Genomic DNA, 24848 nt, shown 5'->3' on the forward strand with positions numbered 1-24848 from the left:
ACCAGGGTAGTTACAAACAGCACAGGAATTAAATCATAAACATGTATTGATCATATATGTACTAATGCTGCAGAAATCCATTGGATGTAGTGATCACAATATAAACTCAGCGAAAAAAGAAACGTCCTCTCACTGTCAACTGCGTTTATTTTCAGCAAACTTCACATGTGTAAATATTTGTATGAACATAACAAGATTCAACAACTGAGACATAAACTGAACAAGTTTCACAGACGTGACTAACAGAAATTGAATAATGTGTCCCAGAACAATTAGGGGGGGGTCAAATCAAAAGTAAGTCAGTATCTGGTGTGGCCACCAGCTGCACGTCTGTAGCCATGAAGTGTTGAATCTGGTAATGGCTCACATCAACACCATTACCCCAGAAAACCATAGACCCACTCCAATTTGCATACCCGCCAAAACAGATCCACAGATGATGCAATCTCTATTGCACCCACACTGCCCTTTCCCACCTGGACAAAAGGAAAACTATGTGAGAATGCATTCATTGACTACAAGCTCAGCGTCCAACACCATAGTATCCTCAAAGCTCATCACTAAGCTAAGGAACCTGGAACTAAACACCTCCCTCTGCAACTGGATCCTGAACTTCCTGAAGGGTCGCCCCCAGGTGGTGAGGGTATGTAGCAACACATCTGCCACACTGATCCTCAACACTGGAGCTCCCCAGGGGTGCGTGCTCAGTCCCCTCCTGTACACCCTGTTTACCCACGACTGCATGGCCAGGCACGAGTCCAACACCATCATTAACCTGTCTGGGATATGTGGGACGGTAGCGTCCCACCTGACCAACATCCAGTGAAAATGCATTGTGCCAAATTCAAATAAATTACTATAAAAATTTAACTTTCATGAAATCACACATTCAATACACCAAATTAAAGCTAAACTTGTTGTGAATCCAGCCAACATGTCAGATTTCAAAAATGCTTTACTGCGAAAGCAAACAATGCTATTATCTGAGGATAGCACCCCAGCTAACAATCACAGACCATCATATTTCAACCCGCCCGGCGCGACACAAAACGCAGAAATAAAGATATAATTCATGCCTTACCTTTGACGAGCTTCTGCTGTTGGCACTCCAATATGTCCCATAAACATCACAAATGGTCCTTTTGCTCGCTTAATTCCGTCGATATATATCCAAAATGTCCATTTATTTGGCGCGTTTGATCCAGAAAAACACCGGTTCCAACTTGCACAACGTGACTACAAAATGTCTCAAAAGTTACCTGTAAGCTTTGTCCAAACATTTCAAACTACTTTTGTAACACAACTTTAGGTATTTTTTWACGTAAATAATTGATAAAATTGAAGACGGGATGATCTGTGTTCAATACCGGAGGAAAACAATGTGTAGCATGCTTTCTGGTCACGCGCCTCTAACAAACAGTACACTTCACTGGATCCTCATTCTGAACATGGCTTCTTCTTAATTTCTCAAAGGAAAAACCTCAACCAATTTCTAAAGACTGTTGACATCCAGTGGAAGCGATAGGACCTGCAGGAAGGTCCCTTAAAAATCTGGATTCCCAATGAAAATATATTGAAAAGAGAGTGACCTAAAAAAAAAAAAAATCGGAATAGTTTGTCCTCGGGGTTTTGCCTGCCAAATAAGTTCTGTTATAGTCACAGACATGATTTAAACAGTTTTAGAAACTTCAGAGTGTTTTCCATCRATAATATGCATATATTAGCATCTGGGACTGAGTAGGAGGCAGTTTACTCTGGGCACGCTGTTCATCCAAATGTGAAAATGCTTCCCCCTATCCTAGAGAAGTTAAGTTTGCAGACGACACAACAGTGGTAGGCCTGATCACCGACAACGACAAGACAGCCTATAGGGAGGAGGTCAGAGACCTGGCCGGGTGGTGCCAGAATAATAACCTATCCCTCAACATAACCAAGACTAAGGAGATGATTGTGGACTACAGGAAAAGGAGCACCGAGCACGTCCCCATTCTCATTGACGGGGCTGTAGTGGAGCAGGTTGAGAGCTTCGAATTCCTTCAAATTCCCACATTAAAAACAAACTAGGATGGTCCAACCACACCAAGACAGTCGTGAAGAGGGAACGACAAAGCKTATTCCCCCTCAGGAAATTAAAAAGATTTGGCATGGGTCCTGAGATCCTCAAAAGGTTTTACAGCTGCAACATCGAGAGCATCCTGACCTGTTGCATCACTGCCTGGTACGGCAATTGCTCGGCCTCTAACCGCAAGGCACTTCAGAGGGTAGTGCGTAGGGCCAATACATCWCTGGGGCAAAGCTGCCTGCCATCCAGGACCTTTACACCAGGCGGTGTCAGAGGAAGGCCCTAAAAATGGTCAAAGACCCCAGCCACCCCAGTCATAGACTGTTKTCTCTACTACTGCATGGCAAGTGGTACCAGAGTGCCAAGTCTAGGACAAAAAGGCTTCTCAACAGTTTTTACCCCTAAGCCATAAGACTTCTGAACAGGTAACCAATYGTTACCCGGACTATTTACATTGTGTGCCCCCCCAACCCCTCTTTTACGCTGCTGCTACTCTCTGTTTATCTTATATGCATAGTCACTTAAACCATACATCCATGTACATACTACGTCAATTGGTCCGACCAACCAGTGCTCCCGCACATTGGCTAACTGGGCTATCTGCATTGTGTCCCACCTCCCGCCAACCCCTCCTTTTACGCTGCTGCTACTGTCTGTTCATCATACATGCATAGTCACTTTAACCATACCTACATGTACATACTACCTCAATAGCCTGACTAACCGGTGTCTGTATATGGCCTTGCTACTCTTTTTTTCAAATGTATTTTTACTGTTGTTTATTTCTTTACTTACCTACACACACACACACATACCCTTTTTTCGCACAATTGGTTAGAGCCTGTAAGTAAGCATTTCACTGTAAGGTCTACACCTGTTGTATTCGGCGCACATTTGATTTGATTTGATTAAGTACTGCAGTGCATCTCCTCCTCATGGATTGCTCCAGATTTGCCAGTTCCAGCTGTGAGATGTTACCCCACTCTTCCACCAAGGCACCTGCAGGTTCCCGGACATTTCTGGGGGGAATCCTAGCGCTCACCCTCCGATCCAACAGGTCCCAGATGTGCTCAATGGAATTGAGATCCAGGCTCATCGCTGGCCATGGCAGAACACTGACATTCCTGTCTTGCAGGAAATCACGCACAGAACGAGCAGTATGGCTGGTGGCATTGTCATGCAGAAGGGTCATGTCAGGATGAGCCTGCAGGAAGGGTACCACATAAGGGAGGAGGATGTCTTCCCTGTAACGCACAGCGTTGAGATTGCCTGCAATGACAACAATCTCAGTCCGATGATGCTGTGACACACCGCCCCAGACCATGACGGACCCTGCACCTCCAAATCGATCCCGCTCCAGAGTACAGGCCTCGGTGTAATGCTCATTCCTACAACCCCTCAGTCCAGCCTCTCTCTTTCTATTGAATTCTGAGCACTGATGGAGGGATTGTGCATTCCTGGTGTAACTCAGGCAGTTGTTGTTGCCATCCTGTACCTGTCCCGCAGGTGTGATGTTCGGCTGTACCGATCCTGTACAGGTGTTGTTACACGTGGTCTGCCACTGCGAGGACGATCAGCTGTCCATCCTGTCTCCCTTTAGCGCTGTCTTAGGCGTCACACAGTACGGACATTGCAATTTATTGCCCTGGCCAGTCCTCATGCCTCCTTGCAGCATGCCTAAGGCACGTTCATGCAGATGAGCAGGGACCCTGGGCATCTTTCTTTTGGTGTTCTTCAGAGTCAGTAGAAAGGCCTCTTTAGTGTCCTAAGTTTTCATAACTGTGACCTTAATTGCCTACCATCTGTAAGCTGTTAGTGTCTTAACGACCGTTCCTCAGGTGCATGTTCATTAATTGTTTATTGTTCATTGAATAAGCATTGTGTTAAACCCTTTACAATGAAGATCTGTGAAGTTATTTGGATTTTTACGAATTATCTTTGAAAGACAGGGTCCTGAGAAAAGGGACATTTCTTTTTTTGCTGAGTTTAGTAGCCATATCTAGGAAAACCAAAGTTCAAAGACTGGACCTAATACAGTGTATAAGAGGTCATACAATATGTTTTATAGTGATTCCTATGTTGTTGATGTAAATAATATGTTTGGTCCATGGTGTGTAATGAGGAAAAAACAGACGTTGCACTTGACACATTTATGAAATTGCTTATCCCAGTTACTAATAAGAACGCACCCATTAATAAAATTACTGTAAAAACTGTTCAATTGTATGGCTGCACAAACAATTGGTAAATGTACTGCAAATTCAGAAATCATGTGATTAAACTGAATAAAAATAAGAAGAAATATGCTACGAAACAAAGATACATGACATAAAGAATGATAGTGAAAAGCTTTGGAGCACCTTCAATTAAATTTTGTGAAAAAAGGCAATCTCAGCTCCATCATTCATCAGATGGCTCATTCATTACAAAACCGACTGATACTGCCAACTACTTTAATGATGTTTTCATTGGCAAGATTGGCAAACTTAGGCATGACATGCCAGCAACAAACGCTGACACTACACATCCAAATATATCTGACCAAATTATTACATTTCGTAAAGTGATTGTGGAAGAGGTGAAAAAAGTATTGCTCTCTGTCAACAATGACAAGCCACCGGGGTCTCACAACTTGGAAGTAAAATCACTGAAGATAATAGCGGATGATATTGCCATTCCTATTTGCCATATTAATTTATGCTTACTAGAAGGTGTGTGCCCTCAGGCCTGGAGGGAATCAAAAGTAATTCCACTACCGAAGAATAGTAAAGCCCCCTTTACTGGCTCAAATAGCCAACCAATCAGCCTGTTACCAACCCATAATACATTTTTTGGGAAAAAAATTGCCCCCACCCACAAGGTGTATAAACAACAACATTAAATAAGAAAAAAATAAGATAATAGATACAAAACAAAAACGTGAAGAACATAAATCAATCAACTCTAATTAGCACATGTAGGACAGTATGCAAGTGTGTGTGCATGGACTTTGCAGTTGTATTTCTCACATGTTGGGAAAAAAATGACCAGATACAATGCTATTTTACAGTAAACAAATTGACTACAGACTTTCAGCACACGTATAGGGAAGGACATTCAAAAAGCACAGCAAATGACTGATGATTGGCTGAGAGGAATTGATGATAAAAATATTTTGGGGCTGTTTTGTTAGACTTCAGTGCGGCTTTTGACATGGTCATTCATAGTCTGCTGRTGGAAAAACGCGTGTCTTATGGCTTTACACCCCCTGCTATWTTGTGGATAAGAGTCACCTGTCTAACAGAACACAAAGGATGTTCTTTAATAGAAGCCTCTCCAACATAATCCAGGTAGAATCAGGAATTCCCCAGGGCAGCTATCTAGGCCCCTTACTTTTTTCAATCATTACTAATGACATGTCACCGGCTTTGACTTAAGCCAGTGTGTCTATGTATGTGCATGACTCAACACTATACACGTCAGCTACTACAGCAACTGAAATGACTGCAACACAAACTTCTTAGGGATCAAATACCGTTAACGGGATCGATTTGACAACAGCCAGTGAAAGTGCAGGGCGCCAAATTCAAACAACAGAAATCTCATAATTAAAATTCCTCAAACATACAAGTATTATACACCATTTTAAAGATGAACTTCTTGTTAATCTCACCACAGTGTCCGATTTCAAAAAGTCTTTATGGTAAAAGCAGACCATGCGATTATGTTAGGTCAGCGCCTAGTCACAAAAACATACAGCCATTTTCCAGCCAAAGAGAGGAGTCACAAAAAGCAGAAATAGAGATAAAATGAATCACTAACCTTTGATGATCTTCATCAGATGGCACTCATAGGACTTCATGTTACACAATACATGTATGTTTTGTTCGATAAAGTTCATATTTATATCCKAAAATTTCAGTTTACATTGGCGCGTTATGTTCAGTAATGTTTTGCTTCCAAAACATCCGGTGATTTTGCAGAGAGCCACATCAATTTACAGAAATACTCATCATAATTGCCTCATGTCTCCACAGTCTCCTTCAAGACTGCTGGAAAAGCATTCCAGGTGAAGCTGGTTGAGAGAATGCCAAGAGTGTGAAGTTGTGTGAAGGCAAAGGGTGGCAATTTCAAGAATCTCAAATATAAAAACACTTATTTTGGTTACTGCATGATTCTATATGTGTTATTTCATAGTTTTGATGCCTTCACTATTATTATACAATGTAGAAAATAGTAAAAATAAAGAAAAATCCTTGAATGAGTAGGTGTTCTAAATCTTTTGACCGGTAGTGTAACTGTCTTAATTTTGCCGGACCGCTGGAAGAGTAGCTTCTGCCTTTTACACTGTTTCAATCTGGTGTTTTACTTTCTTCAAATTGATCATCACAGTGAGAGTTTTAAAAGTACAATAGGCCCACTGTCGTGATGATAAGTGTTTGATGTGATTTTCGATTGCATTTGCATTGATGTCAGAGTGGTTAGYACCTGATGGTAGTTAGCAAGTTGTGTACTACCAAAGCATGTCCAGAGTGCATAAAAGGAGATTACTGTGACTCAACGATCATGTGGGTCATGACTGATGACTGCAGTAATATGGTCACTGCAGCAGCCCCATTTGTAACACATGTATGTAGTGTTTATGAAGGTTTTATGAAGCACTTATACACTGCACATCATTTAAAGCGGGACCTCCAAGGTTATGATATAATTAAAAGTGGAATAAGTATTTTTCTTTCCCTCTTTCCCCCAACCCTCAGTTGCGTTCTCTGGCTTGGGCTTCACCTCCTTCTATCTGGCTGGGAAGCTGCAGTGCTTCACAGACCGGGGCCGCGGATGCAGCTGGCGTCTGTGTGCCATGTTGCTGCCCCTCTACAGCGCTTTGATGATCGCCCTGTCCCGCACCTGCGACTACAAACACCACTGGCAAGGTCGGTTTCGGTCAGCAAATCAGCAGATATGCCATTTAGGTCTAGGAGTTTTTTCTGACCATATGACTTAGTGGCTGTTCAATTCAGCTACCTTTATTATCATACATGCAGAAATTAATTTGGTCTTCACCAGGGTTGCAACATTCTGGTAATTTGCCCCAAATTCCCTGGTTTTCCATAAATCCTGGTTGGAGGATCCGTGGACCTCCTGCATATTCTTTGTTAATTCTAGGAATCTTTGAACTAGGATTTCTGGAAAACCCGGGGAATTGTAAACCTATCATCACGATGTACACAGAAGACATTAAAAAAAAACAATCCCCATGAATGTAGGCCTATATAAAATGTGTATTGTGTGACATCAGTGGTATTTTTTTATCATCCTCAATGTGTCATCTTTTCAGAACACAACGACTTTAGGGATTTTCCTCACTCAGACGACAATAAATGTGCAAAAGTAGCCAATTAGCGGGAGGGATGGGGGCAACTTCTTGTAGCCCGCAGTGCTCAAGTTTATAATGTCTGTCAGTCAAAACCCATACACTTCTGTGAAGTGGAGAACCGGAGCTCTGATGTCATGTGTAGCATGTTACTGTACAACCACTGTGTTCCAATTTTGGCGCCTATTCAATGACATGTGCTACTTTCAACCCTTATATGGGATGACAGCGGCTGCGATTGGAAAGGGCTACGGTCTATATGTTGGAGATCAGACTTCTTTTGAAATGTTTAACCCTTGTGTAGTCTTAACATTCTGTATACTCCCCTTGTCCTAAGGGTAAAACATGACCTGCCTTCACAACCCCTAAAATAAAGTAGCTTAATTGAATTTTAAACCCCAAATCTGTTTTGCATGAAGAAACGACCTGTCATTCATCACAAACTTTGTGAATAGTATTTAATCAGTGGACACAATTTGTTTGTATTACAACACATCTGTCATATTTGTTTTCTTTACTAAAGTAGAGGTTTATTATTATTATTGCCAAAGGTACTGCAGAGGTATAAACATACATCTTTCAGCAAGAGATAGCACTTGTATAGCCTAAGAAAATAGCAGAAATGTGCAGAAAGTAGTTTTGATTGCATTTTATTGAAGAGAAACAATAACAGTCTTGAACGTTTTTGGCTACATAGTGGTATATTCTTATATACCGTACAATGAGGAATTCAACAGCAAAATACCAGTCTTCTCCCATTTTTTTAACCATTGCCCCCACCCACAAGGTGTATAAACAACAACATTAAATAAGAAAAAAATAAGATAATAGATACAAAACAAAAACGTGAAGAACATAAATCAATCAACTCTAATTAGCACATGTAGGACAGTATGCAAGTGTGTGTGCATGGACTTTGCAGTTGTATTTCTCACATGTTCAGCACATAGTATTTATTTTACAGTCCTTCTTTTGGGAGGCACAATTGGCATCTCCTCCTCTGCATGCTCCAGCTGCAGCCTCATGTGGATCAGGACAAGATCAGCCCCCTGAACAGCTTACAGTTTTTCTCAATTGCTAAAACACAATTATTGAAACCTTGCTCCATTTCCTGAAAACATTCAACACAAAACCTCATCTTCATGCACTATTTACATAACCTCTGACTCCTCAAACATTCGCCTCAAAACAGTTTTACCTGTGTTCAAAATCAAACACTGCTCTCAAATCATAAACAAAGTGATCAAAATGATATACACTCTCAAGCAGTCAGTAAACAATACACCAAAAAATAGAAAACACATTGTTCAAAACATACATTTCTCAGGGAGAAGTTGTAACGGTTTTCTTCCTGGGATGAAGGAGAGGACCAACACGCAGCGCGGCTAGTGTTCAACATGATTTAATAAAGAATATAAGAACACTACAAACAACAAAACAAGAAAATGTGAAAACCGAAACAGTCCTATCTGGTGCAGAACACAAAGACAGAAGACAACCACCCACAATCCCCAACACAAAACAAGTCACCTATATATGATTCTCAATCAGGGACAACGATTGACAGCTGCCTCTGATTGAGAACCATATTAGGCTGAACACAGACAAACTAGACACACAACATAGAGTGCCCACCCAGCTCACGTCCTGACCAACACTAAACAAGCAAAACACACAAGAACTATGGTCAGGACGTGACAGAAGTACATTTTTTATCTAAAAAAATATTCATATTTTTCCATCATTGTCTTTTGATGAACGAAAACATGTTCTATCATAGTAGCTCAAAATTGATCAGAAATTACTACTCTGCTTTGCTATTTGCAATTTTGTTTTTTGTTCTTCCTTCTTGTACCCCTAGTTTTACAGTACTGTACCCTGCATCTCACAAACGTGTCCTTTGTCTCTGTGATACTGTAATTATTGTTCTTTATTGATATGAACCTGCAACCAGTCAAAATCTATTGAGCAGTCAGTACTGTTAATAAATGGAAAGCACAWTGTTCAGGGCCATACAATTTGTCCATTGTACAGTATACAGCCTACAATGCACTGTACTACAGTATACAATACTAAAAGGGATAAAAATCAAAGGAGTGATCAATGTGCTTCTTCTTGTCTTTGGGCTGGGTCAGGCCAGAGAACCTCGTCGACATCACAAGCAATATTGTCCCTCCTGAGGCAACGGGGGAAGAGGCCTCTTGTGTGCCGTATCAAGCCCTGACATGATTCCTCACCTATATCACCACAGAATAAATCCATGGCTTGCAGCAGATTTACTCTGGTGTAGGGTTGTCTATCATACACTTTCCATCTCCAAGAGGAGAAAAACTCCTCAATCGGATTCAGGAAAGGCGAGTATGGCGGGAGGTACAAGTTCATAAACTGCCCATTGATGTTAAACCATTCCCTTACCTGAGCAGCTCGGTGGAAACGGACATTGTCCCACACTATCACATAGGTGGGAATGGGATTCTCATTTAGCTCTTGACCCTGCTCCTTTTGAACCTGCTGCTCAAATAAAATAAAATAAAATAAAAATAAAATAAATAAAATAAAATATCTCTTAGATTGGCAATAAATCTTAGAAGGTGCTGGGTGTTATATGGCCCGAGTGTAACATGGTGATGTAGAACACCATGGTTGCTGATAGCAGCACAGATTGTGACATTGCCACCTCGTTGACCAGGGACTTCAACAATGGCCCGCTGTCCAATCATGTTTCGGCCTCTCCTTCTCCTCTTTGTTAGATTGAAACCTGCTTCATCGACAAAGATGAACTCATGGGGTCTGTCCAATGATTCCAAGTCAAATATTGTCTGTGTAGAAATACAATATACTGTATGTAGGATTGTGGAAGTCATACAGAGARAGTGCTATACTGTAGAGTACAATTAGGCTTCTGATTCACATACATTGTATGTACTGAAGAGTAATGTCATTCACAAAGTATGTGTTAGTACTGTAGACAATCTGGATTACAGTAAATGTTTCTGAATGTACACTTACTTGCTCGCAGTTCTTTCACCCTTGGTGAGTTGCGCTCAAAAGGTACTCTGTATACTTGTTTCATTCGCATCCTGTTACGATGGAGGACACGGTCAATTGTGGAAATGCTCACACTGRTGATTCCCTGGAAGTGTGTGTTGTCTTGTATCACTCGTTCCTGGATTTCTCTGAGTCGTATTGCATTATCTTGAAGGACCATGCCATCTATAACGGCCTCTTGCTCCCGAGTGAATATAGCTGTCCTTCCACCTGCATGTGGCAGCCTTGCAATTCTACAAAAAGTAGTTTCAATTCAAAGTAGTTCAAAGTAGTTGCATTTCAATTCCAAAACATATTCATGCAGTACAATACATACAGTGATTAACTTTAGAAATGTCTATTGAAACAGCTGCATATAGTGTAGTACAGTCAATTTGCGATAACAAAAATACAGTAGTATACTGTACCTGTTCTCTTCTCTGAATGTCCTTACTATGGTGGACACATAAAATTGGCTCAAAATGGGTTGCACTCTAAGTCCTGCTTCCCTCATTGTCAGTCCATGGACAAGAACATGGTCTATAACTGTTGCTCGAATTTCATCAGATATTTCCACTCTTTGTCTTCCTCTTCCTCTTCGTCCTCCTCTTCCTCTTTCTTGCCCTCCTCCTCTTCCTCCTCGTCGCCCACCTCGCATACGCACTGGTCCTCGTCCTCTCACATTGTTTCTTCTATCCATTCTCAGACTTTCTCCTTCCCACCTTCAACAACCTGTTTGCTCTCTGAACTGGCTTATATTGGTTGWGTRGCATCATTTGAAACAGGTTAAATKAATWTTGAGTGGTTGTGTTCAATCAATGACATGTGTTCTCTATTTGTATTTGWRTGTTGCCACTTGTGTTTACCGGTATGGATGACATGTGCATTAGAGTGCAGAATGTGTTTTGAGAATGAGAATGTGTTTAGAGTTTTGCTGAAAAGTCTAAGTGAGATCTGCAAATTGTGTTTTACCATGTGAAATGGTTTAAGGTATTGACAACAGACTGCATAATTAGCTAAATGAGTCCAGGCAACTGAGAACTTTGTTCAGCCAATGGGTTTTAGTGTTTTAGCAATTGAGAAAAACTGTAAACAAGCGCTGCAGAGGCTGCTGTGCAGGGGAMGCGCTCCCTTCTTTGAATGTGTGGGGTTTCAGTGTCTTTCCCAGCTGCAACAGGAACACCCTCCTCTTGTTCCGCTTATCAGGAATCCAGGTAGGGTTGATCTTGTTCCATATCACAAAGGCATTGTATGAGGACACATCAATGATGTTATGGAAGATGACCAGGGGCCAGCAGGCAGTAATGCTCCTGCAGCTGTAAGTTCCAATTACCTTGTCCAGGTTGTCCACACCTCCTTTGTTGTGGTTGTAGTCCAGGTTCATGGCTGGCTTCTTGTCCTCACGATCACTGATCTCAGCCATTTTGTGCAGTGTGCTCAGGAGGACCTTGTTCCTCTTTGGGAGGTAAGAAACTAGAGTGGTGGTGGGGGTGAAGGCAAACTTTGATGAGAAGGCCTCTCTCCCCCTTGTTGCGATGAGTGCAGGGGGAGCTCAGGCTTGTTCTTTCTAACTGTGCCAACCATGGTGATKTTCCTCTTCAGGAGCTGCTGGCTGAGTTCATAAGAGGTGAAGAAACTGTCTCAAGTGACATTGTGCCCCCTGAGTCCATCTGTCAAATCAAGCACAACCCGCAACCCCTGGCTCTTCTCCGGGCCTCCACTGGTCGGCTTCCCTGTGTAGACTTGCATCTTCCAAGTGTAGCTGGATTTTGCGTCACAGGCCACCCATACCTAGATGCCATACTTTGCTGGCCTGCTGGGAATATACTGCTGGAAAGGACAGCGACCTTTTTACAAAAGAGATTACTATCAGTAATTAGTATCAGTTCACAGAAAACTATCATATAAAATCAATGCTATTACAGCAATACATAACAAAATTAACAGTGAAAATCACTTACAGATATTACTCTTTTTTTTWACCTCTGAATGGAACTCGTTGCTCATCCACTGTTACTTCAGGCCCAGGGTTGTAGAGGTATGTAGACGCTCCACCCACTTCTCCCAGACCTATTATAGCCACCAGTTTGTCTCTCATACGTCTTGCAGGTCTTGACTCACGGTTATCAAATCGTAGCATTCTTGAGAAAGTGTGAAAAACTTTCAGTGGCATTGTGGCACGGAAAATCGCCCTTCCACTCTCTGCATCCCAGAGACTACAGGTAGCCTCACCTCGGGACCTATGCACACCTGCTAAGATTAGTAGCCCTATGTAGGCACACAGGTCAATCTCATCTATCCTTTTCCAGTTGTCTCCATATTTACGGAAACCCTCCAAATGTGTTATCTCCAGGATTATTTTTTTGATGGCTGGTGTGATGAATGTTGAGGCGATGTCCTGGGCATGGGCAACTGCATGTATTGTGGGCCTTGGTGTCATCCTTATGACATTTTGTGCTGCCATCCTGCCCTGGTTGTCATATGGTGACAAGGACCATGTTATTTTGCTGTTCTTTGACAAAAATCTCTCTTTCAGCTTGGGGGATTTCTTCTTCATCATCTGAAGATGATGCATCGTGCTCTGGGTTATATTCTTCTCCATCTTCTTCAGATACCTCCTCCTCTTCTAAATCATTGTTATCTTGTTCCTCCTGGACATCTGATAAAATCTGATCTACGACTTGTTTGGCACTGAAACGTGCAATCATGGATTCAGCAAAGAGAGAACTGTGGGGACTGTCATCTGCAGCACCTTTATAGCCTCCGACTGCATTCCCCATTAATAATAAACAATGCTTTCAAGAAATGTTTATTTTGTCTGACATTTTGTTTATTTGACTGTGAACTTGAGTCATGTGGGGTCGTGGAGAGGAGATGCTGTACATGCACAAAAAAGTTTTKGTTTTGTCTGAGTTCAATCAGTAGCACAAATAATCTCAATTTCTCATTGTGTGTGTGTGTTTATTTGTGGTTTTTGTGGTGTGTAAATTATTTTAATACTGCCAGGTCAAAAATGACCCTCMGACAATCTTTGTACCCTGGTGGTGTACAGCTTCCATTGAAAAATGAAGAAAGGCGATGCTTCACTTTTTGTAATGTTGCGGTCATTCCAGGAAAAGTAAACCTATTTCAAGTTAGGGGGTTTTCTCTGCTGTTGAACATAGTGGCGGGTCATTTTTAACCTTTAAGAAAGTAGGAAATGGTATGAATTTTGACCATTGCAGAGTAAGTTGCCAAGTTTAAAAAAGGCTTTGAAGTAAATAATATGTAATGGCTTTTCGAAAGGGCTCACAGAGCTCGATATTCCACTCACATTTGTTAGTGTTAGTTATGAAGATGTGATGTTAATGAAGCAATAAAGACTAAATGGAAGTGTCTTGAGTTTGTTTTGCGTGTTTTACAGTCTTATAAAGATAGGGGGTGACTGAGACAGGCAATGTAACTTCCATGAAGTTTTAGGAAAAGCTTTTCTAAAACATGSTCCTTACATCAGATCATCTTGAAACTTTCTTTGTAAACCTAACTTTCATGAAGGTTTTATATGGTCTATAATTGGTTTCTCTTTTCACTGTCAATATCCGTTTTCAGCATTATGATACACTACATGAGCAAAAGTATGTGGACATCTGCTTGTCGAACATCTCATTCCAAAATCATGGGCATTATAGAGCTGGTCCCCCGTTTGCTGCTATAACAGCCTCCACTCCTCTGGGAAGGCTTTCCAATAGATGTTGGAACATTGCTGCGGTGACTTGCTTCCATTCAGCCACAAGATCATTCGTGAGGTCGGGCACTGATGTTGGGTGATTAGGCCTGGCTCGCAGTCGGCATTCCAATTCATCCCAATGGTGTTTGATGGGGTTGAGGTCAGGACTCTGTGCAGGACTGTCATGTTCTTCCACACCGATATCGACAAACCATTTCTGTATGGACCTCGCTTTGTGCAGGGGGACATTGTCATTCTGAAACGGGAAAGGGCCTTCCCCAAACTGTTGCTACGAAGTTGGAAGCACAGAATTGTCTAGAATGTCATTGTATGTCGTAGCATTAAGATTTCCCTTCACTGGAACGAAGGGGCCTAGCCCGAACCATGAAAAACAGCCCCAGACTATTATTCCAACTCCACCAAGTTTTACAGTTGGCACTATGCAGTGGGGCAGCTGTGTTCTCCTGGCATCCACCAAATCCTGATTCGTCCGTTTGACAGCCAGATGGTGAAGCATGATTCATAACTCCAAAGAACATCAGACTCCAATGGCGGCGAGCTTTACATTTGGAAACCCATTTTATGAAGCTCCTGACGAACAGTTATTGTGCTGACGTTGCTTCCAGGCAGTTTGGAATTCAGTAGTGAGTGTTGCAACTAAGGACAGACAATTTTTACGCGCAATAGTACTCGGCGGTCCCGTTCTGTGAGCTTGTGTGGCCTATCACTTCGCGGCTAAGCGGTTGTTGCTACTAAAAGTTTCCACTTTACAATAACAACACTTACAGTTAACCGGGGCAGCTCTAGCAGGGCAGAAATTTGACGAATTTACTTGTTGGAAAGGTGCCYTCCTATGACGGTGCCATGTTAAAAGTCACTGAGCTCTCAGTACTGCCAATTTACAAAAGTATCTCGGTCCCGTTCTGTGAGCTTGTGTGGCCTATCACTTCGCGGCTAAGCGGTTGTTGCTACTAGAAGTTTCCACTTTACAATAACAACACTTACAGTTAACCGGGGCAGCTCTAGCAGGGCAGAAATTTGACGAATTTACTTGTTGGAAAGGTGCCGTCCTATGACGGTGCCATGTTAAAAGTCACTGAGKTCTCAGTACTGCCAATGTTTGTCTATGGAGATTGCATGGCTGTGTGCTCGATTTTATACACCTGTCAGCAACGGGTGTGGCTGAAATAGCCGAATCTACTAATTTAAAGGGGTGTCCACATACACTATATTTACAAAAGTATCTTGAACATCCATAATGTTTCTTGATGTGATGGATATTTATGTATCATATCTACGCTTCAGAAGCTTGGAAAATATACAGAACCAGTCAAAAGTTTGGACACACCTACTCATTCCAGGTGACAGCTTTGCACACTCTTGGCATTCTCACAACCAGCTTTGTGAGGTAGTCACCTGGAATGCATTTCAATTAGCAGGTGCACCTTGTTAAAAGTTCATTTGTGGAATTGCTTTCCTTCTTAATGTGTTTGAGCCAATCAGTTGTGTTGTGACAAGGTAGGGGTGGTATACGGAAGATAGCCCTATTTGGCAAAAGACCAAGTCCATATTATGCAAGAACAGCTCAAATAAGCAATGAGAAACAACAGCCCATCATTACTTTCAGACATGAAGGTCAATCAATACGAAAAATTTCAAGAACTTTGAAAGTTTCTTTAAGTGCAGTCACAAAAACCATTAAGCGCTATGATAAAACTGGCTTTCATGAGGACCACCATAGGATAGGGAAGACGCAGAGTTACCTCTGCTGCTGAGATTAAGTTCATTAGAGTTACCAGCCTCAGAAATTGCAGCCCAAATAAATTCATCACAGAGTTCAAGAAACAGACACATCTCAACATCAACTTTTAAGAGGTGACTGAGTGAATCAGGCGTTCGAGGTCAAATTGCTGCAAAGAAACCACTATTAAAAGGACACCAATAATAAGAAGAAACTTGCTTGAGCCAAGAAACACGAGCAACGAACATTAGACCGGTGGAAACCTGTCCTATGGTCAAATTTGAGATTTTTGGTTCCAACCGCCGTGTCTTTGTGAGACACAGAGTAGGTGAACGGATGATCTCCAAATGTGTGGTTCCCACCGTAAAGCATGGAGGAGGAGGTGTGACAGTGTGGAGGTGCTTTGCTGGTGAGACTGTCAGTGATGTATTTATAATTCAAGGCACACTTAACCAGCATGGCTACCACAGCATTCTGTAGTGATTTGCCATCCCATCTGGTTTGCGCTTAGTGGGATTATCATTTGTTTTTCAACAGGATGACCCAAAACACACCTCCAGGTTGTGTAAGGGCTATTTGACCAAGCAGGAGAGTGATGGAGTGCTGCATCATATGTCCTGGCCTCCATAATCACCTGACCTCAACCCAATTGAGATGGTTTGGGATGAGTGAAGGAAAGGCAGCCAACAAGTGCTCAGCATATGTGGGATCTCCTTCAAGACTGTTGGAAAAGCATTCSTCATGAAGCTGGTTGAGAGAATGCCAAGAGTGTGCAAAGCTGTCATCAAGGCAAAGGTTGGCTACTTTGAAGAATCTCAAATAAAAAATATATTTAGAATTGTTTAACACTTTTTTTGGTTACTACATGATTCCATATGAGTTATTTCATAGTTTTGATGTCTTCACTATTATTCTACTATGTAGAAAACAGTAAAAAATAAAGAATAACCCTGGAATGAGTAGGTCTAATCTTTTGACTGGTACCTTATGCTGAAATTCATTTCTCATGCATGGCAGTACTAWTTTTTTAGATAGAAAGATGAGAATTGTTTTTTTATCAACAATCTATGAATAGTCCTGGAGTGTCTTTTTCCAAATGAAAGCCACCCAAAATATACTGACTTTATCCAGCGTCAAGAAAAGGGGATTGGCAGTAGTGGCAGTATAGGCAGATGTATTTTGTCTCATTTGCATATTTAGTCACAATATTTCAGAAAAATGTTATACACATTTTTTTTGTGTATTTGTGTGGTAATTGTTTATTTTGATATACACAGAGTACAAAACATTAGGAACACCTGCTCTTTCCATGAGACTGACCAGATGAAAGCTATGATACCGTATTCATGTCACCTGCTAAATCCACTTCAATTAGTGTAGATGAAGGGAAGGAAACAGGTTAAAGAAGGATTTAAGCCTTGATACAATTGAGACATGGTGTTACGAATCCCTTCGGCCCGACAGTCTAGGGSGGATGGTAATAGGACTCGTAACACAACTCACGCAAATTATAATAGTGAAAACGTAACAGTGAGAACAAATAACCACGACAACTTAAATCTACCGTCAAARTCAGGGTTTATTAGTAAACACACGGTAATGGGGGGGGGGGACCCAAGGAAAGAAAGAATAAGCATCCAAAAACACCCCTAGACTAGCCTATTTCAACAACAGCTAACTAACTAACCAAAAATACAGTGGGTGGTCCACCCAGTTCTAACTAGTGTATTTAAAAAAGTTTACCTACGGGTAGTGTATGCCCATGGGCGACCTGTCTGGTTACCCCCTTTTCCCACTATCAAGCAAACACTCAAACACCATAACAAACACAATACTCACAGGTGGGGACAAAGTGACATGTAGATGCTAAACCACACAAGAGATCTACAGACATATGGCATTTACAGAGAGATTGCTACACAAAGAGATCGAGCTCCAGAGAAAACAACTGACAGGGTTTTTAAACCAAGGGAAAGGAACTGTGTTTGGGTAGGAGAAAAGGAGCAGGTGTCTTCTGATTAGCGACTGATTGATGACTGATTAGGGAATGATGATTGTCACCTGTGAGTAAGGGAGAAGGAGAGAAAAGAAACACACGCAGGATACACACAGAATACTTATATCCGTAACACATGGACTGTGTATACGTGCCATTCAGAGGGTGAATGGGCAAGACAAAAAAATATTTAAGTACCTTTAAACGGGCTATGGTAGTAAGTGCTAGGCGCACCGGTTTGAGTGTGTCAAGAACTGCAACGCAGGGAGYAGGTGAGGGCCCTCGGAGTGTGGTGTCAGGAAAATAACCTCACACTCAACGTCAACAAAACAGAGGAGATGATCGTGGACTTCAGGAAACAGCAGAGGGAGCACCCCCCTATCCACATCGACGGGACAGTAGTGGAGAGGGTAGTAAGTTAAGTTCCTCGGCGTACACATCACGGACAAACTGAAATGGTCCACCTACACAGACAGCGTGGTGAAGAAGGCGCAGCAGCGCCTCTTCAACCTCAGGTGGCTGAAGAAATTAGGCTTGTCACCAAAAGCACTCACAAACTTTTACAGATGCACAATCGAGAGCATCCTGTCGGTCTGTATCACCGCCTGGTACGGCAACTGCTCTACCCACAACAGTAAGGCTCTCCAGAGGGTAGTGAGGTCTGCACAACGCATCACCGGGGGCAAACTATCTGCCCTCCAGGACACCTACACCACCCGATGTCACAGGAAGGCCATAAAGATCATCAAGGACAACAACCACCCGAGCCACTGCCTGTTCACCCCGCTTTCATTCAGAAGGCGAGGTTAGTACAGGTCCATCAAAGCAGGGACCGAGAGACTGAAAAACAGCTTCTATCTCAAGGCCATCAGACTGTTAAACAGCCACCACTAACATTGAGTGGCTGCTGCCAACATACTGACTCAACTCCAGCCACTTTAATAATGTAAAAAATGTATCACTAGCCACTTTAAACAATGCCACTTAATATAATGTTTACATACCCTACATTACTCATCTCATATGTATATTCTGTACTCTATACCATCTACTGCATCTTGCCTATGCCYTTCTGTACCATCACTCATTCATATATTTTTATGTACATATTCTTCATCCATTCAAAAGTGACCAAAACATCAGCCAGGAAGCATAGGAACTGAGAAGTGGTCTGTGGTCACCACCTGCAGAACCACTCCTTTATTGGGGGTGTCTTGCTAAATGCCTATAATTTCCACCTTTTGTCTATTCCATTTGCACAACAGCATGTGKKATTTATTGTCAATCAGTGTTGCTTCCTAAGTGGACAGTTTGATTCCACAGAAGTGTGATTGACAACATTGTGTTGTTTAAGTGATCCCTTTATTTTTTGGAGCAGTGTATATTTCCATACTTTGAGGTTGGAATTATACTGTGAAATTGTGAAAATTATGATAATGCCCTTTTAGTGTAAGAGCTGTTTGAAAAGACTGCCTGAAATTTCAGCCTGTTTTGGTGGGATGGAGGTTTGGTCTTCCTGCTTGAGAAATTGCCCTTTGCTAAGAAGCTGTTTTTGTTTATTTTTGACCATTTTATTTTTAAAACAATCACCGTAATGTACTTACTGAGAAATGATTTGATATTGAGATAAAAATGGCTGCATTGGACCTTGAAACAAACTGCTCCCAGCACCCATCCAGACCAAATTCAAAGGCTGACCTTTCCTCTTGTTTTCATATCTGTCTACCTGCAAGACTTTAGTAAATATCTCTCTGTAGTCTGTTGTTGGGCTGTAACAAATTCCATATGACTGTACCACCATTTTTCCTAGCTACTTATAATCTAAATTAGCTGACATTTCCAATGTTATCACCAATAATGAAGTAACATATCAATAATTAATGCACTSTATAAATAACTAAGTACCCAAGTTAATTTCCTACTGTAGATATTCTGTAGGTAAGTTAGACCCAAGGTAAGACTTAAGGTAAGAGTGTGGAACTAATGATACCAATGTCTGCCAGTGGCATATATTATTATATGTACAGTATTAATATATTGTTACTATTATTCCCTAGATGCCTTTGTTGGAGGGGTGATCGGCCTGCTTTTTGCCTACATCTGCTACCGACAGCACTACCCCCCGTTCCTGCACATGGACTGCCACCTGCCTTATGCCAGTCTGGCCAAAGCCTCCCACCTCATCTCTGCACAGGGCGATCCTCGGGTCCTGCCCACTGAGAACGCCACCAGCCTGCCTCTGAAGGGACTGACGGAGGGGCCTGTATGACTCCTGCCCACCCCTACCTCCAGACACAATCTCTAACTCCACCCTCACCCCAGGACCACCCAACCCGCTCCCCCTCTCACTAACTGTAGACTGACTAGCTAGCACTTACATATACCAGTGGACAGTGCTGTACCCCCCCTCGCTCTCTCAATCTTTCTCCCTGTCTCTCACCTCCCTCCATCCTCACCCTTTGTTTGTTTTGCCTGCCGGAATCAGCACCCTTTCAGTGGTCTTTATTTAGAGAGGCTGTGTATGTATGGCATCTGGGAATATAGGACAACACTGCTGGAGCAAAAAGGCAAAAGCCCTAACCCAACAATAAACTGCTAGGATGTTCATTACAAGTTGTTGCTCGACATTTTATTAACTGCTCACTTTAGTAGAATGGAGTAGCTGGTATAGCGGCTGGTATCAATTTGATGTAGAGTTGGATGGAAAGCAGAGCGCCTGGTGGTAATCTCATTAAATGTCACAGCAATGAGGCACTGGGTGTGTTATATGTCATAGCTCCCCAATATGATTTATGAGATATCTAATCGCTTTGTCAGTGAGGGAATTCACACTACAAACTCTGATAGCTCACACATTTCTAACTTTGAGAGAACACATCAACTATAATGGCCAGATGTATGGTCACTAATGTTGTCCAAACTGTATTCTATTATTATTCTATTAGCCTTGGTTTTAGACCCACAGACGTTGTTTTTGCATTGTTCACATCTCTCCTACTGCTGGTTTTCCATGGAAACATAATGATAAATATAACACCAAATGGTTGTWATCAATAAAACATCACAATAGCGTTCGATTTGGCTGCTGGGGGGGCAAGGAGAACCCCAGTTCTGCTAAAACCATTGACAACTATGTGCCGTTTTCAAGGAATTGTTAAATACATGTTATTACTATTTGGTTTAAATATCATCTCTAGAAGATTAATCCACACTTAGCTCTATCATCAGAGTTTTACAGCAATCAGTAAACATCAATTGAACAACATCAAGGTCTCCCGAGTGGCACAGCGGTCTAAGGCACTGTTTGATTCCAGGCTGTATCACAACCGGCCGTGATTGGGAGTCCCATAGGACTGCGCACAATTGGCCCAGAGTCGTCCGGGTTAGGGTTTGGCCGGGTTAGGTCGTCAATGTAAATAAGAATTTGTTCTTAACTGACTTGCCTAGTTAACCTTTATTTAAATAAAATTAAATAAATGTATTTTCAGACACGTGAGGGTAGCCAGATCCATTTGGCATGTAGCTAAATATCTAAAGCAAACAACGTGTCATTTAGCTTGCTTCATCGGAGATTTGGCTTTTGGAAAGAGCTTGACATCACACTGGTAAATTTGTCAGTCAGACTACTGTCATCACCACTATAGAAGGCAAGCAAATCAAACAATATTTGGAAATAGCCACCTAATTTATCCCCTGAAAGTTATCTTGTTAACTAGCCAAATTGACGTGATTTGTTATTAGTTAGCTAGCCAATTTAACGTGGTCCATCAATCAATGTAGCCTATCATGTCTGTCAGCAGCAATCGTGATTAAACACTATTTTAAAAGGGGATAATGTTAGCTACTTTGCAAAGTAGGCCTACGTTAGTTGGTGAAAAAGTACATTAGGTCTACTTACCGCTATGTTTTGCCAAATGTACAAAGTTTCTATCTGTAGCTTGCAAAATAAACATTATCAGCTAACAGTAACATTACATCGGCATATGCACCGATCTGCGGCTTGACAGGCAGACGCCACAAACCATGGGAAACTAACCTCATACTCGTCAGGTATAATTAACTTTTAATTTATATCACTCAAACATCCAACTAATAGTGGCCAATATTGAGAGATATCATGAGRCTACCCTTACATACACTATATATACAAAAGTATGTGGACACCCCTTCAAATTAGTGGATTCGGCTATATCAGGAAAAAACATGTGGCTGAAAGGTGTATAAAACTGAGCACACAGCCATGCAATCTCCGTAGACAAATATTGCCAGTAGAATGGCCTTACTGAAGAGCTCAGTGACTTTCAATGTGATACCATCATAGGATGCCACCTTTCCAACAAGTCAGTTCGTCAAATTTCTTCCCTGCTAGAGCTGCCCCGGTCAACTGTAAGTGCTGTTATTGTGAGGTGGAAACGTCTAGGAGCAACAATGGCTCAGCCACAAAGTGGTAGGCCACACAAGCTCACAGAACGGGACCGGCAAGTGCTGAAGCAAGTAAAAATCATCTGTGCTCGGTCGCAACACTCACTACTCAGTTCCAAACTGAAGTTTGATGGACGAATGTGGGTTCGGCAGATGCCAGGAGGACGCTACCTGCCCGAATGCATAGTGCCAACTGTAAAGTCTGTTGGAGGAGGAATAATGGTCTGGGGCTGGTTTTCATGGTTCGGGCTAGGCACCTTAGTTCCAGTGAAGGGGAATATTTACACCACATCATACAATGACATTCTAGACGATTCTGTGCTTCCAACTTTGTGGCAAAAGTTTGGGGAAGGCCCTTTCCTGTTTCAGCATGAAAATGCCCCCGTGGACAAAGCGAAGTCCATACAGAAATGGGTTGTCGAGATCTCAACCTCATCGAACACCTTTGGGATGGACCTAATCGCACAACATCAGAGCCCGACCTCACTAATGCTCTTGTGGCTGAATGGAAGCAAGTTCCCACAGCAATGTTCCAACATCATGTCACGCCCTGACCGTAGAGAGCCTTTTATTCTCTATGTTGGCTAGGTCGGGGTGTGACTAGGGTGGGTTATCTAGGTTATTGTATGTCTATGTTGGCCTGGTATGGTTCCCAATTAGAGGCAGCTGTTTATCGTTGTCTCTGATTGGGGATCATATTTAGGCAGCCATTTCCCCACTGTGTTTTGTGGGATCTTGTTTTAAGTTTGTGCATGTAGCACATCATATGTTACGTTTCGTTGTTTGTTTCCTTTTGTTTTTTGTAAGTTTTCACTAAAATAAAGATGTGGAACTCAGAGCATGCTGCGCCTTGGTCCGTCTCTACACACGACCGTGACAGAAGATCCCACCACAACAGGACCAAGCAGCATGTCCAGGAGGTAAGGACATCCTGGACTTGGGAAGAGATAATGGCAGGAGACGAAAGCCTTCCATGGAAGCAGACGCAAGTGGTGAACGGGGTGGTCGGCGAAGTTGAGGGGTGAGTCAGAGACCGTCGAGGAGATATTGGATAAATTGGAGGAGAGTGAAGCGAGAGAGCTGTTTGTTTTGCGTAGTATGCACGGCATTCGCCCTGAGGAGCGTGTTAGCCGTCCGATGCCACCTGTGCCAGCTCCCCATACTCGTCCTGAGGAGCGTGTCATTTGTCCGGTACCATGTGTGCCTCCTCTACGCACCAGGTCTCCAGTGCGCCTCCCCAGTCCGGTACGTCCTGTGCCTGTTCCTCGCACTCACTCAGATGTACGCCTCCACAGTCCAGTACGTCCTGTGCTAGCTTCTCGCACTCGCCATGTGAAGTGTGTCATCGTTCCGGTACAATTTGTGCTGGCTCTACGCATCAGGTCTCCAGTACGCCTCCAGAGCCCAGTGCGTTCTGTGCTAGCTCGTGTGTCATCGAACCGATACCATTGATGCAGGCTACCAGGTCTCTGGTGCGCCTTCACAGCCCAGTACGTCCTGTTCCTTCTCCCCGCACTCGTCCTGAAGTGCGTGTCACCAGTCCGGTGCCACCTGTACCGGTACCACGTATCAGGCCTCCAGTGCTCCTCCCCAGTCCAGTACGTCCTGTGCCTCCTCCCCGCACTCGCCCTGAAGTGTGTGTCACCAGTCCGGTGCCACCTGTACCGGCCCCACGCATCAGGCCTCCAGTGCGCCTCCCCAGTCCGGTATGTCCTGTGCCTGCTCCTCGCGCTCGCCCTGAGGTGCGTGTCACCAGTCCGGTACCACCAGTGCTGGCCCCACGCATCAGGCTTCCWGRGACAGTTCCCAGTCCGGAGCGTCCGGCGACAGTTCCCAGTCCGGAACCTCCAARGACGGTCCACGGTCCGGAACCTCCTGAGACGGTCCACGGTCCGAAACCTCCTGAGACGATCCACGGTCCGGAACATCCTGCGGCGGTCCACGGTCCGGAACCTCCTGCGACGGTCCAGAATCTCCAGCTCCAGGGCAGGAGCCTTCCTCTGCGCCGATGCCCAGTCCGAGCACGACATCCAGTCCTGCTCCATGGCAGGAGCCTTCCTATGCGCCGATGCCCAGTCCGAGCAAGGTGTCCAGTCCAGCTCCATGGCAGGAGCCCTTCTCTGCGCCGATGCCCAGTCCAGGCACGGCGTCCGGTCCCGCTCCATGGGAGGAGCCTTCCTCTGCGCCGATGTCCAGGCACGGCGTCCAGTCCAGCTCCATGGCAGGAACCCTTCTCTGCGCCGGTGCCCAGTCCAGGCACGGCGTCCGGTCCCACTCCACGGCAGGAGCCTTCCTTTGCGTCGGTGCCTTGTCCAGGCACGGCGGTCAACTCAGCTCCATGGCCGGAGCCTTCTTCGGCGCCGATGCCCAATCCGGGCACGGCGTTCTACCCGGCTCCATYTCCGGACCCGTGGTCTGGGCAGGGGCAAAGACCCGCACCAGAGCCGCCACCAATGCTGGCGGATCCGCGAGCGGTGTGGGTACTTTGCCCCGCACCGGAGCCGCCCCCGACGTTAGATGCCCACCCGGACCCTCCCCTATAGA

The 24848-nt window shown here is 43.4% G+C and overlaps 1 protein-coding gene across 1 annotated transcript in view; it reads left to right on the forward strand.

Moving 5' to 3' along the window:
* LOC111977697 (phospholipid phosphatase 4) overlaps positions 1-20745 on the forward strand; it is a 109554-nt gene extending 88809 nt beyond the window's left edge. The window contains exons 6-7 of the mRNA XM_070448385.1: positions 6802-6972; positions 19940-20745. Of these exons, the coding sequence (XP_070304486.1) occupies positions 6802-6972; positions 19940-20151 (383 nt within the window). The 3' untranslated portion in view covers positions 20152-20745. The remainder of the gene's footprint in view (positions 1-6801; positions 6973-19939) is intronic.
* The last annotated feature ends 4103 nt before the right edge of the window (positions 20746-24848 follow it).

This window comes from Salvelinus sp. IW2-2015, linkage group LG18, assembly GCF_002910315.2.
Source record: "Salvelinus sp. IW2-2015 linkage group LG18, ASM291031v2, whole genome shotgun sequence".
NCBI lineage: Eukaryota > Metazoa > Chordata > Actinopteri > Salmoniformes > Salmonidae > Salvelinus > Salvelinus sp. IW2-2015.